At 43.7% G+C, this 14,229-nt stretch overlaps 1 protein-coding gene across 5 annotated transcripts in view; it reads right to left on the minus strand.

Moving 5' to 3' along the window:
- Positions 1–9,979: 9,979 nt before the first annotated feature.
- Positions 9,980–14,229, minus strand: part of RHOBTB1 (Rho related BTB domain containing 1) — a 120,959-nt gene continuing 116,709 nt past the window's right edge. For all 5 annotated transcript variants that reach the window (XM_006113588.5, XM_075934868.2, XM_075934871.2 and 2 more), the window contains one exon: positions 9,980–12,060. In XM_006113588.5, coding sequence (XP_006113650.3) covers positions 11,891–12,060 — 170 coding nt within the window. In that variant the 3' untranslated portion in view covers positions 9,980–11,890. The remainder of the gene's footprint in view (positions 12,061–14,229) is intronic.

Raw genomic sequence — 14,229 nt, forward strand, 5'->3', positions numbered from 1 at the left:
AGAGTCAGTGCTGAGGATGGCACAGTGGAGAGGTGAATGCTGTGATGCTGGGGTTTTCCAAGGCTGTAGAGTGGCAGAAATTGATGTTGTTTCTTTTAGGGGCCAAGGTAGATTTAGGCATTGTGGGCACCAAGCCAGAGAGCTTTGCTTGTGCTTGTGTGCCAGCCTGTGAGGCAGCGACTTCTCAGCAAATGTCTGATGTCTCAAGGTCCATGGCTTTCAGCACTGGTGGTACCAAGGCAGATTTGGTGCTGGGCAGCTGTTTTTGCTTGGGGAGGTGGATGATTGGGCCCAATATTTTGTGGCCTTTCTGGGTCGGGTCCCTTCCTTCTGTCTGTGGATGTGGAACCCTTGCCTGAGGCAACAGTAGGTGACTGTCACTCTGGAGACCTGCTTGCAGGGATTTCTCCATGGCAAGCCATTTCAACTGGAGATCCTGAATTCTCAGTGTTGGGACCTCACGTTTTCTGTGTCTGGACCATTAAGAAGTGGGGAAACTTTTGAGGGATATCTGTCTCTTCAAGGCACTGGACACACACTGGCTGCATGTCTGTCTGCAGCCAGTATGGATAACTGTCAGGAAACATAGCATTTAAATTCAGGCAAGCCTAGCATACCTCAGTACTGCAATAGTGGAGAGGAACAGTAGGACTGCCCACTGTCAATGGCCATTGGTTAGCAGTAGCCAGCGGTGCGGGGCACACTGGTGAGGGAGGGATAGTGAAAGAAAGGTAAGCTATTGTCCAGAAGTTGAGGTGCTGCTGCATACTCTGTCTTGAACCAAAGGCAGTAGAAAAGGAACTGGGGGTTGGTGGCACAAGTGGGGTTGCCCCTTGGAGTTGTGCAAGGTGGCCTTCGCACATACATAGCCAAGAGCACTGTTGCTGAAAGTCCTTGGCAAGAAGCACAAGGCACCAAGACATTTAAGGCAGAACACCCACTGGGACACTTCTGGAAGAAGAGCTTTCATGTTATAGGGCCCATTTAATCCAGTAGGCCTTTAAAAAGAGCTATGAGAGATTGAAGTAAGCAAAGTTACTCACCTTGGTGCAGTAACTGTTGCTCTTCGAGATGTGTCCCCCCAGGGTGCTCCACTATAGGTGATGGGCTTGCCCCGGTACCGCAGTACAGCGATTTTCATAGCAGTAGTTGGCTGGACTGCGCATGCGTGGAGGGCATCTCATTGCGTTTGTGCTCTTTTGCATTGCACAGTCTGGTTCCAGCCAGTTCCTCGAACCCGCCTCAGGATCTGGAAAACAGAAGGACACAGACACCAAAGCGGGGAAGTGGGTGGGTAGTGGAGCACCCACGAGGACACACATCTCAAAGAACAACAGTTACTGCACCAAGGTGAGTAACTTCACTTTCTTCTTCAAGTGATGTCCCCATGGGTGCTCCACTATAGGTGTCTGCCCTAAAAATATCTGCAAGTGGAACACCTCCGGGAAAGGCAATTGAAGCTGACTTGGCCCTAGTGGAATGGGCTCTAGGGCATTCTGGAAGTGGTATTTTATGTCTAGCATAGCACTGGGTTATGCAGGAGACAATGATGTTAGCTATTCTTTGGGAAGAAAGAAGATCCCCCTTGACTGCTCTGCCAGGGAAACTAGGAGTCAGTTGGTCTTTCTATAAGGTTTAGTATGCTCTATATAGAAGGCTAGAGCCCTGCGAACATCTAGAGTACGAAGAGCTGCTTCCTGGGGGGAGGTCTGTGGCTTGGGGTAGTAGGAGGCAATACAATGGGCTCATTAATGTGGAATTCAGAACAGACCTTGGGAATGAAAGCTGGGTGGTGTCTAAGGATAACAGAGTCCTTCTGGAAGATGGTAGATGGAGGTACCACCATCAGCGCTGATATCTCACTAGCTCTACGGGCCGAAGTGATTTTCTTGTTAAAATCTGGAGAGGTTTTGTGGCTAGTGGCTCAAATGGCGGGGCAGTGAGTGTTCATAGGACTAAGTCCAAGCTCCTTAGCGGGGAAGGAACCTGAAGGAGGAGAGGGAATTAAAATTTGTCAGCCCTTTGAGAAACCTCTTTGTGAGGGGATGAGCAAACATGGAAAACCCCTCAATTGGTTATCAAAAAGCTGCCATTGCCACAAGATGGCCTTTAAGTGAGGTTAAGGCTACTCCTATTTGTTTCAGCTCCAGTATGTAGTCTAGTATAGTGTGGATAGGAGCAGTCTGAGGGTTGATGCAGCGTTGGGAGCACCAACAGGTGAATCTTCTCCATTTTCGAGAGGTAGGTAGTCCTTGTGTTCTGTCTTCTACTGTGTATAGCACATTTTTGATGTGAACGGAACATAGGGTTTCAGATGCATTTAACCAGCTAGGTACCACTCTGTGAGGTGTAGAGTGTGAAGCTGTGGGTGTAGAAAGTGACCATGGTCTTGAGAAATTAGGTCTGGGAGCCGTGGTAACTAATAAAGAAGATACAGGGACAGTTGTAGGAGAAGTGGGAACCAGTGTCGTCTTGCCCATGCCAGAGCAACCAATATCACCGTGGCCCTGTCTAGTTTGATCTTCTGAAGAACTCTGGGGACAAGTGGTATGGGTGAGAAGGCATACATCAGAGGACCCTTCCAGCTGTGGAGAAATGCGTCTCCTAGAGAGTGCCGACTGAGCCCCGCTCTGGAACAATAAGGGTGGCACTTCCTGTTGTTGTAATTGGTGAAGAGATCTATGAGTGCTGTCCCCCATTGGCAGAAAAGAGAGTGGAGGACTTTGTGGTGAAGCTCCCATTTGTGATCTGGCATGAAATTCCTGCTGAGGGAGTCCACTGTTGTATTGTTGATGCCAGGTAAGTATGATGCCATAAGAGTGGTGCCGCTGGCAATGCACCAGTCCAGAGTCGGACTGCCTCTGCACATAGGGATTGTGAGTGTTCACCTCCCTGATGATTTATGTAATACATCGTTGCTACATTGTCCGTAAGGATCTTTACTGTGCAGTTGAGGATCTGTTTGTGGAAGTGCTTGCAAGCGTTGGCAACTGCCCTGAGCTCTAGAAGGTTTATGTGAAGCAATGTCTTGTGGGGCAACAAGCGGCCTTGTATGGAGACTTTGCCCTTGTGTGCACCCCAACCCATGAGGGAAGTGTCCATGGTGATCTGATATCGAGGTAATGGTTGGTGGATGGGAACTCCAGATAGCAGATGCGTGTCCACCATTCTAGGGAGGCATGGACCTTGGCCAGAACCCCCACTACTCTGTGTACATCTCAAGCTGTGGAGTTGTGAACCATGGCTAGCCAATGTTGTAAAGTATGGAAGTGTAGTCTGGCATGGGGGACTACAGATGTTGTGGTGGCCATATGACCCATAAGCTTGAGAGCTGTGAGCACCTGTACTGTGCGTTTGGCACGAAAAGTGTCTATCAATACTTGGTTTGAGTGAAATCTGTTGATGGGCAGGAATGCTCTTGTTGTGATAGCGTTGAGTTGCGCCCTGATAAATTCCAACTCTTAGGTAGGCTGTAATGTTGATTTGTCCTCATTGATGAGTAGGCCTAGTGAATGAAAACTTTGTCTGGTGATGTTGAGCATTCTGGATACATCCTCCAAGGATCGACCCTTTATGAGGCAGATAGGGGAATATAACTACCCCTTTGCAGCGAAGGTGAGCGGCCATGACTGAGAGCGTTTTCGTAAACACCCTGGAGACAGTGGAGATTCTGAATGGTAGGATGTGGTATTGAAAGTGAAGCAGAGAAACAGTGAAGCAGAGAAACCAGGTTTGCACAGGATGAATCGTAACGTGAAAATATGCATCCTGTAGGTCGAGAGCAGCAAACCAATCATTCTGATCTAGGGATGGAATTATTGACGCTAGGGTTACCATCTTGCAACATTGTTTTCGGAGATATTTGTTCAGTTGCCTGAGATCCAATATCGGTCTCCACCTTCTGGTTTTATTCTGCACCAGGAAATAATGGGAATAAAACCTTTTCCCTCTGAACTGGTCTGGTACCTTTTCCACCACACCGATCGCTAGTAGATGGTTTCTCTCAGTGTGTAGTAAATCTTCATGAGAGGGGTCCCTGAAGAGGGACGGGTTTGGTGGGGTTGTAGGAGGGATGGAGAGGAAGGATATGGCGTAACTGAATTGGATTATCGCCAACATCCACTTGTCGCTGGTGATATCGGCTAATTGGTGGTAAAATGGGTGCAGGCAATGATGAAACAAATGGGTGGTAACATCTGATTGTTTGTTTGCTCCTGACCAAGGAGTCAAACCTGCTGCTTGGTGTTGGGTTTATTTTGAGGGCGATTGTTTTGGTTGTGATGTCTGGGAAGCCAGTGACGTTGGTGTGACTGGTCAAAAGATTGGGTGTTGTTGCTGCCACTGCTGTCTGGTGTGCGTGTATTCATAGTGCCTTTCAAAGGGAGTGTAGCGCCTTCTCCTATATGGTGGGGTGTACATCCCCGATGTTCGGAGAGTTGACCTAGAGTCTTTACTAAAATGCAGAACCGTGTCAGTCTTTTCTGCAAACAAGTTATCTTTTTTGAAAGGTAAATCTTCTACTTTTGTTTGCAGGTCTTTGGGAACTGTGCCGGACTGAAGGTATGAAGCCCTTCTCATCACAACAGCAGTGGCTGGACAACTGATTTTAAGATGGGCTTCTTGGACTAGGGTAACGACTCCATAAGCACTGTAAGCTTAGAATAATTATCGAAGTTGTGATTCGATAAGTGTGCCAAGTAATTGGCTATTTGAAGAAGGAGCGTTGATGACGTGTAAACTTTTCTCCTGAACAAATCAAGTCTTTTCGAGTCCTTGTCTGTTGCCTGATTTCTATATTGTGGTGCCCTTGCTCTTTGTTGCGCCGCATTCACAGCCAATGAATTAGGGTGTGGATGGGTGAATAAAAACTCTGATCCTTTAGGTGGCACAAAATATTTCTTGTTCGCTCTTTTGTTTGTTGGGACTGCGCATGCTGGAGTTTGCCATAATTCATTGGCAACCTCTAGTATGGCCTCATCCAGCGGGATGGCCAGTTTGGAGGTGTGAGGCGTCTGGAGATTCTTGAGGAGGCGATGTTATCTCAGTAAGTTGAATCTCTTGGGATACTGCCACTCTTTTAAAAAGATCTTGGAATTGCCTGAGATTGTGGGGGGTGGGGGAAGGGTAGTAACCCCTGGAATGACCGCTTCATCTGGTGAGGATGACGATTGGTCTGTAGGTGATATCTCAGGTGTTGCACCTCTGTTGTGGTGGGCTGTTCTTCCTCCAGCTCAGATTGGGGAGGGGGTGGGGACATTGGTCCCTGGACCGAGTAGGATGGATCAAGCACAGGCGAGTGTCTAGAAGATGAATACTCCGTAACAGACCTTGGGGCTGATCTGGAGGTGTAATGGTAAGAGTGGCAGTATGATGAATATCCCGTGGTGAGTGCATCTGTCATAGCGGTCACTGTAGTAATATGAAGAGCAGGAAAGGGAGCAATCATAACGATAAGATCTGCTATACCCTGCTCTGTAAGAGTAGTATGGGGAGCGAGGTGATGGTGATGGAGAATAAGATCTCCATGGCAATGGGGAGAGAGAAGCAGAAAAACGCTGATAGTGGCCAGGTTGCTCCCTCGGTGGGGTAAGGAAGGGAGATGGCAGCTGCTCTAGAGACGAATAACGTCTGACTGGTGATCGTCTTGGTGACTGAGGTGGAGGTGAAGACGATGGTGCTAGCGAAAAAGTTGGGGATGGAGAGCATGGCGTCAGGCTCCAGTCTTTAATGAGGCTAATGAAGAGCTTAGGGATAATGATAACATAACAAATGGGACTAAGGATATGGAGGTAGATATTACCATATCCGAGGTAAAAGCCAAACTTGAACAGCTTAATGGGAGTAAATCAGGGGGCCCAGATAATCTTCATCCAAGAATATTAAAGGAACTGGCACATGAAACTGCAAGTCCATTAGCAACATTTTTTAATAAATCTCTAAACTCAGGGGTTGTACCATTTGACTGGAGAATTGCTAATATAGTTCCTATTTTTAAGAAAGGGAAAAAAAGCAACCCAGGTAACTATGGGCCTGTTAGTTTCACATCTGTAGTATGCAAGACCTTGGAAAAAATTTTGAAGGAGAAAGTAGTTAGAGACATTGAGGCTAATGGCAATTGGGACAAATTACAACATGGTTTTACAAAAGGTAGATCGTGCTAAACCAACCTGATCTCCTTTTTTGAGAAAGTAACAGATTTTTTAGATAAAGGAAATGCAGTGGATCTAATCTACCTCGACTTTAGTAAGGCATTTGATACAGTACCACATGGGGAATTATTGGTTAAATTGGAAAAGATAGGGATTAATATGAAAGTTGAGAGGTGGATAAGCAACTGGTTAAAAGGGAGACTACAGCAGGTCATATTGAAAGGTGAACTGTCAGGTTGGAGGAAGGTTACTAGCGGAGTTCCTCAGGGATCAGTTTTGGGGCCAATTCTATTTAATCTTTTTATCGCTGACCTTGGCACCAAAAGTGGAAGTGTCCTGATAAAATTTGCGGATGACACAAAGTTGGGAGGTATTGCCAATTCAGAAAAGGATCGGGATATCATACAGGAAGATCTGGATGACCTTGTAAATTGGAGTGACAGCAATAGGATGAAATTTAATAGTGAGAAGTGTAAGGTTATGCATTTAGGGATTAATAACAAGAATTTTAGTTATAAGCTGGGGACACATCAGTTGTAATGGAGGAGGAGAAGGACCTTGGAGTCCTGTTTGATTATAGGATGACTATGAGCCGCCATTGTGACATGGCCGTGAAAAAGGCTAATACGGTCTTGGGATGTATTAGGTGAGGTATTTCCAGTAGGGATAAGGAGGTGTTAGTGCCATTATACAAAGCATTGGTGAGACCCCATTTGGAATACTGTGTACAGTTCTGGTCTCCCATGTTTAAGAAGGATGAATTCAAACTGGAACAGGTAGAAAGAAGGGCCACTAGGATGATCCGAGGAATGGAAAACCTGACTTATAAAAGGAGACTCAAGGAGCTTGGCTTGTTTACATTAACCAAAAGAAGGCTGAGGGGAGACATGATTGCTCTCTTTAAATATATTAGAGGGATAAATACCAGGGAGGGAGAGGAATTATTTAAGCTTAATACCAATGTGGATACAAGAACAAATGGATATAAACTGGCTAGTAGGAAGTTTAGACTTGAAATTAGATTAAGGTTTTTAGCCATTAGAGGAGTAAAGTTCTGGAAAAGCCTTCCAAGGGAAGTAGTGGGGGCAAAAGACCTATCTGGCTTCAAGATTAAGCTAGATAGGTTTATGAAGGGGATGGTTTGATGATTTTGGCAATTAATTGACCTTTCACTATCAGTGGTAAATAGGCCAATGGTGGGATGATAGCAGTTACTATAGAGACCTTTTTCCTGGGTGTCTGGCTGGTGAGTCTTGCCTGCATGCTCAGGCTTCAGCTGATCGCCATATTTGGGGTCGGGAAGGAATTTTCCTCCAGGATAGATTGGCAGAGTCCTTGGAGGTTTTTGCCTTCCTCTGTAGCATGGGGCATGGATCACATGGTGGAGGATTCTCTGCATCTTGGGGTCCTTAAACCATTTGAGGACTTCAATATCTGAGATGTAGGTGAGAGGATTATTCTAGGAGAGGGTGGGTGAGATTGTTTTCCATTCCTTGGATCATCATAGTGGCCCTTCTCTGTTACTGTTCCAGTTTGAATTCATCCTTCTTAAACAGATGACCAGAACTGCACACAGTATTCCAAATAAGGTCTCACTAATGCCTTGTATTGGCACTAACACCTCCTTATTTCTACTGGAAATACCTTGCCTAATGCATCCCAAAACTGTATTAGTCTTTTTCATGGCCATGTCACAAGGGCGGCTCATAGTCATTCTGTGATCAACCAGGACTCCGAGGTCCTTCTCCTCCTCCATTACTTCTGCTGTACGAAGTAGCAGGCAGAGAGCGGATTGGAGATGGTCTTTTCTTTCTTGGAAGGGCAGAAGTTGGTAGGGAGGCCTTTCGCTTTTGAGCCTGCTGCGATGATCGAGGGGGAGAGGCTGATCCTTCATACTGAAGAGACTTATCGAAGAGGATCATGCAGAGCCTCATTTCCCTATCTTGCCGAGCTCTAGCTGGAAGCTTAGAGCAGTGAGGGCACTTTTGTGGAACGTGACCTTCACCCAGGCAATGTATGCAAGCTGAATGGCCATCCGTGGTGGGCATAGCATCACGGCAGGCCTCGCATTTTTTAAAACCTTGTGATCCTGGCATTTTGATAACTTTACGATTTTTTTTTTTTTTTGCAAATAGGGAGAAGGTGTGAACTATATACAACCGGGGAGCTAACAGACAACTATAAAAACTTGAAGCTAAGTAACTAACCGTTAAATTATTTTTCTCTATTTTTTTTGAACTTATGAACAGGAGAACAATAACGGGAAAAGAAGACTATATAATGAAAGAATTATTAAACAGTTAACAACTTTGATTTCTCTCACGAATGAGGCGATCTGAGGAGATCAGTTCACTCCATCTGCAGCCTGAGGTGGTTAAGAGGAACTGGCTGGAACTGGACTGTGTGATGCAAAAGAGCGCGAGTGTCATGAGATGTCCTCTGTGCATGCGCAGTCCGGCCAACTACCGCTATGAGGCGGGACTCGAACCTGCGACTCTATCCTCCCTAGGTGGGCGCCTGGGAACAGCAAACTGTGGCCCCTGTGAGCTACGAGCAGGCATGCCTGCAGATGCTGAAGTAAACAAAGTGTCTCATGGCCCACCAGCAGCTAACCCTGACAAACTGTATGCAGCCTGCAGATTTCCCACTCTTAGTCTATTCATTATTCTTTTAGCACTAGCCAATTAGCCCATCATAAGACGGGTCTCTCTTCCACATCGGTCTTCTCTCCTGAGCCTCCGGTCTCTCGCTCTGTCTCTCTCTCTCTCTCTCCTCCTCCTACTGCTTCCCCCACCCTCAGCTCTCCTCCGCCTCCTGCCTCTCTCTTTCTCTTCTCCTCCTCCTCCTGCCTCTCACTTGGGGGACCGCGGAGCCCAAATGGCTGTTTGGGCTCTGCACTCCCTGTGCTGCATGGGGAGCGCAGAGTCCAAACGGTTGCTTGTGCCACTTGCTCCCACGCGGTGGCCTGAGGGAACAGCCAGCATTTCGGTGTTACAGACTCACAGACACTGGCTTACATGGACACAGTACTCTTACGCATCATCTTGGCAGTTCTCTAAAAATGTAACTTTCTAGTTTTGTAAATTAAACTGAATAGCTATATTAGGAGGGATTGTTGCTAAAAGTTCATTAGCTTGTAATTTGATTTTGGTTGTTGATAAATATATGCTAGTAGGAATCAGCTAAAGAAAAGGAGTCAATTTAGGAAGCTCGTAATAAAAACAAAACATCAACTAACCAAAATGCCTACAAGAACTCCTGGTGCATTTTCCTGTTTTTTGTCATGAAGAGTTTGTTTCTCATTGCATGGATGACAACCTGATGATTGAGTATTAGGAACAGTGTGACAAAGTAAGAGGAAAATGGTTGGTTTGTAGCTTTATATTAAGTGACAAGCATCTACCATATTCTTTTCCTAATGCAAGTGGCTCTCCAGTAACATTCTGAATGGTAAATTTTGATTTGGCATGTGATCACAGATTCACCTTTTGTTAAATATATTTTACTACTATAATGTAGACAAACACCATAAAAAGTGTGTTTCCACCTTCCAGGAAAAAAAAGATCATACTGTGCTTTATACAGTATTTAGAAAGTGTGTTTAAAGAACTAGGAGACATTTTTTAGCTAAACACTTTTACTTTTTTTTTTTTTGCAAAATAAAAAACCAAATAAACACCAAGATTAAAGGCCATAGGCAGCATTAACCAAATGAACCAGCCATTTGGTTATTATAGCTGATAACTAATACATCTGGATATTATTGCATATACCCCCAGGTTCATTAATCTATCCATTACAGTTTGGCAAAATTACAATCATATAGGAGCTTTGGTTATGTAAAACCTAGTAGCAATATTTATTAAACATGATCTGTTAACATTTTATGAATGAACAGATGTTAATTCCATCCTAGTCTTGACATTCATTGTGTTCTTTTTTCTTTCCTTCACAATGCTCAATACTACCGGCCAGGAATTAAAGTGGATACACTTATAACCATCCTTTCTCTATAGCCCTTCTTTATCACTCATAGGGATAAATCTTGTAGGTAATGAAGTCTGTCACCTGTTTTTGTTACAGGAGTTTCTGCAGCACCCATACTAAGCAGCTTCTAGGGTGTTAGCACCACAGTGGAATATGACAAGAATGAGCTCTGCCTTGATGCTGAGTATGTGGAAGTGTGGATAGCTTTCAGCCTGAAATCTTTCCTGACTTGCAGCATTGGGATTTGGACGTACTGCTTTGTCGATTAATACAGGAAGGATACAATTCAAAAGCTTTTCACATTAGTATTCATTAACAAAACTGATAACATAAAACTACCTCAATTACAGAACTGTGTCTGAGACGCTTCATAGACCTGCATATGTTCTATAGTATAATTTTAGAAATGTTTTAGTTTTGTCTTTTCAAAGCACCCCAGCCTTATATTTTTCAAATGCAACACTGCCCGGTCAGAGTCATTAGAAAAACCTTAAACCGAAAGGAACTGTCAAAAACTGGAGTGTTTGTTTTCTCCTCTCATCATTTAAATAATATGGGAATTTTTATTCTCTGAGACTTCTGATTTGTGCTTCCTTGGAGTATCTGCTTCCAGAAGGAATGTATAATCTAATTTAAAGCACTATCTTTGAATTCCACCTGGGAAGAACTACAAGATGACATTGACAAAATTAAAATTAACCTATAGGAAGATCATTTTCCATTTGCAAGATACTACATCAACAATAGAGGAATGTATCTGCTAGTTTCTGGTTTGCATAACCCTGATGAAGCAAAAAGGAGTCTTGAAATAGAAATGACTGCAGAACTGGGCCCTGAAAGAGTAAACAATCATAATACTGTTGTTTCAAAATTACCAGCATATCTGCTTTTTGTATTCAGGTCCATACTGAGTTTGCCCTGGATAAAGATATAAATTAATAAGCCCTTCTAATGATCTGAAAATTATCCTCTTCAATCTAGACCTTTAAAACCTCTGAATTATTAGAATCACTAGATATACGTACATGGCAAATATTAGAAATACATGTTCCTGCAGTTGAACAGGTAATTACACTGCCTATAATTCAGCTGAAAGAAGATTAAATGCTTTATAACTTTCAATTATTGGATCTTATTATACCCATTTCCTTTAGAAAAAAGAAATAACCATCTAATTATGTTATGAGTGCATGGGTCTTAGGAACAAAAATGGGTTGCCTAAGAGACACTGTTTTTTAACTAAGATGATAATTGTCACAGGGTACTTTTAAACTGGTCATTTAAAACAGAAGATTGTTCATTAAGAGTGGATCTAAGTTTATATTTCACTGTACTCACATAAGAAAAATAGTTAAAATCTAATTCTAAAGCTGCTATGTGGTTATTTCATGGTCAGTAAAATAAAGTGATACCCAGACTTTTTATTTAAACAGAATATACAAGGCAGTATAAAAATATTTCCTAATTTGGAGTTTAAAACATTAATGCTGGATTTGTTCGTGAATAAAAAGAAATGTAATAATGGTAGATGCTTATGTTGCTTAATAACCAAAAATATACATATCAATTTAAGGGAATCATTCCAGGCTCATTATAGGTGAGCTTGTTCTTTTGAACCTAACAATGATAAATGCAAAATGTGGAATAAAGTCAGTGCCAGTAATCTGAACTGCATCTTATTTCTAACAATAAGACTATTTTTAAAGTAGTGTTAAATTTACACTGTTGATGTGTTTACGTGTTATTTGCTTTGTTCAGGCAACTAGAGGAGAGGAATTCCAGAAGCACCACTTCCGTTTTGAATGATGTTTATTCAGTGCAATATCTTCCTTTTCCCTTTCCTTTTTAACACGCTGGTAGTGATCTTCTTCCTTTAAGTACCACACAGGAGGCCAGCGATGTCTCTCAAAATATTCTTGATTATCTGATTTAAAAAAATATATATAAAAAAATACTTGGATACTAATACTGAGATACAAATCTTGACTAAATCTATTTAGAGGCACACAAGGCATTTATCTTGATTAACTTACTTTTTTGTGCTTCAGGTCAACTACCAGCAAAATGGACATAAGGAAACTTACCTATATCAGTGCAATGTTATTATGGATTATCTACTGTGACAAAGCTCCTACTTGAACTTGGTGGGTTCTGTGCTTTCAGGCGGATTTGCTTGCCTTAGAGGCTCACAGCAGCCCTCAATTTAGGCACCATACCTAGGCTTGCTGTTTGTTGATCTCCTCTCATCATTGGCCAACATGAGTTATAAAGGGAGAAAAACTCCACAGTCTCAGTGGATCCCCAAATAATGCAGGGTGGGGTAAACCTCTTTCTTTTCCCCAGCCAGTCTTTTCCTTGAGTGGAAATGGGAAGTGGGTATTGAGGGGAACCTGGGCCCTCCCTCTACTTGGGTTACAGCCCAGAGCCCTGAAATAGCAGCTGCCTATGAGAGTCTCCAACATTTCCTGCAAGACAGCAACAAGACACTGGGCTACTTCCCTGTACCTTTCCCAGCACTGTCCTTCTCTCAGGCTTGTCCTAATATTCACTGGTGCTTGTTTCTCCTAAACTCCTGGCAGCGCTTCCTCCATCCTCGCAGCGCTTCCTCCATCCGCACAGCTACTCATGCACCTAACTAACTGCAGGGAAGCTCTTTTTATAACCAGTCTCAACTGGCCCTACATGTTCTAATCAGGACACACTTACCTGACTCTGAAAACCCACTCAACCAGCCTTAGGTGCTCAAATACCCTGACTGACTCTGGCCAGTTCTCACTGGTTCTGGACTAGCCCCTGCCAGTTACCTTGGGAAGAGAGATTTTCTCAGTCTGATATAATATACATCCTTTCCATTCCTTTTTTGTATCCCTCTGACTTGACACTGTCACATTACATGTTTGTAAAGTGCGGAGGCAGGCTCAGATGAAAACAATGTAAGTAAATCAGACAGTTAATTGTTCAACAAAAGAAAAACGTAAAATACATTCAGAGACTGAATATTTTTTTAGGTGAAGCATAGGGAAACTTCACATTATCTTAGTGCAGTTGATTGGAGTTATATGTATAACTCTTGGACCATGAGGCAGAGAAAGGATTTTAACCCTTTGGTTATCTGATCAGAAGAACTTAAGATGGAGAGAAGTTACTCACCCTCTGCAGTAACGATAGTTCCTTGAGATATGTGTCCCTGTGGGTGCTCCACTCAGGTGTCAGTGCATGCCTGCGCTGGGGATCAGAGATTTTTGTGAGCAGTGCTCCTCACACTGCGCCTGTGCACTCAGCACCACCCCTTTCCTGGAGCCTGTCAAGTGAGTGCGCGGTGTGAGTCTCTTCGGTTCCTTTTCTACCCGATTACCCTGTAGACTCCAAGCACAGAGGAGGATGGGAGGGTAGTGGAGCACCCACAGGGACACACATCTCAAAGAACTATTGTTGCACAAGGTGAGTAACTTCTTCTTCTTCAGTGAGTGGTGTCCCTGTGAGTGCTCCACTCAGGTGACTCTGTAGCAGTACCCACCCGATGAAGGTGGGCATTGGAGTCTAAGTTGAAGAAGGAAGGACTGCATCTGCTAGAAATGTGGAGGGTATTGGCCCCTTGTGTAGGGCATAGTGCTATGTGAAAGTATGGTGTGAGGACCATGTGGCTGCTCTATAAATGTCTACCAACGGTATATTGTTCAGGAAGGCCATTGTAGTAGCCATTGCATGTGTGGAATGAGCCCTGATGGGTTGCAGTGGCTGTCTGCCCCTAAGTTCATAAATGGTACGCATGCAGCCTACAATCCAGTTGGATAGGTGCTGTGCCGACAATGATGTTCCTGTGCATGGTCCTGACCACACAACAAAGAGCCTGTCCGATTTTCTGGTTGTTCTAGTCCTATCAAGGTAGAATGCAATTTCTCTCCTTTCATCCAGCATATGTAATATAGCCTCCTTGAGGTAGGCATGAGGTTTAGGGAAATAGGTAAGTAAATGGATTCATTTACGTGGAATTCGGAAATAACCTTAGGGAGGAAGTTGGGGTGAGATCTGAGTATGACATTATCCCTGGTAAATGTAGTGAAAGGATGCGATTTTTCCTACCCTTCTTGCT

Source organism: Pelodiscus sinensis, chromosome 8 (assembly GCF_052426305.1).
Source record: "Pelodiscus sinensis isolate ZL-2025 chromosome 8, ASM5242630v1, whole genome shotgun sequence".
Taxonomy (NCBI): Eukaryota; Metazoa; Chordata; order Testudines; family Trionychidae; genus Pelodiscus; species Pelodiscus sinensis.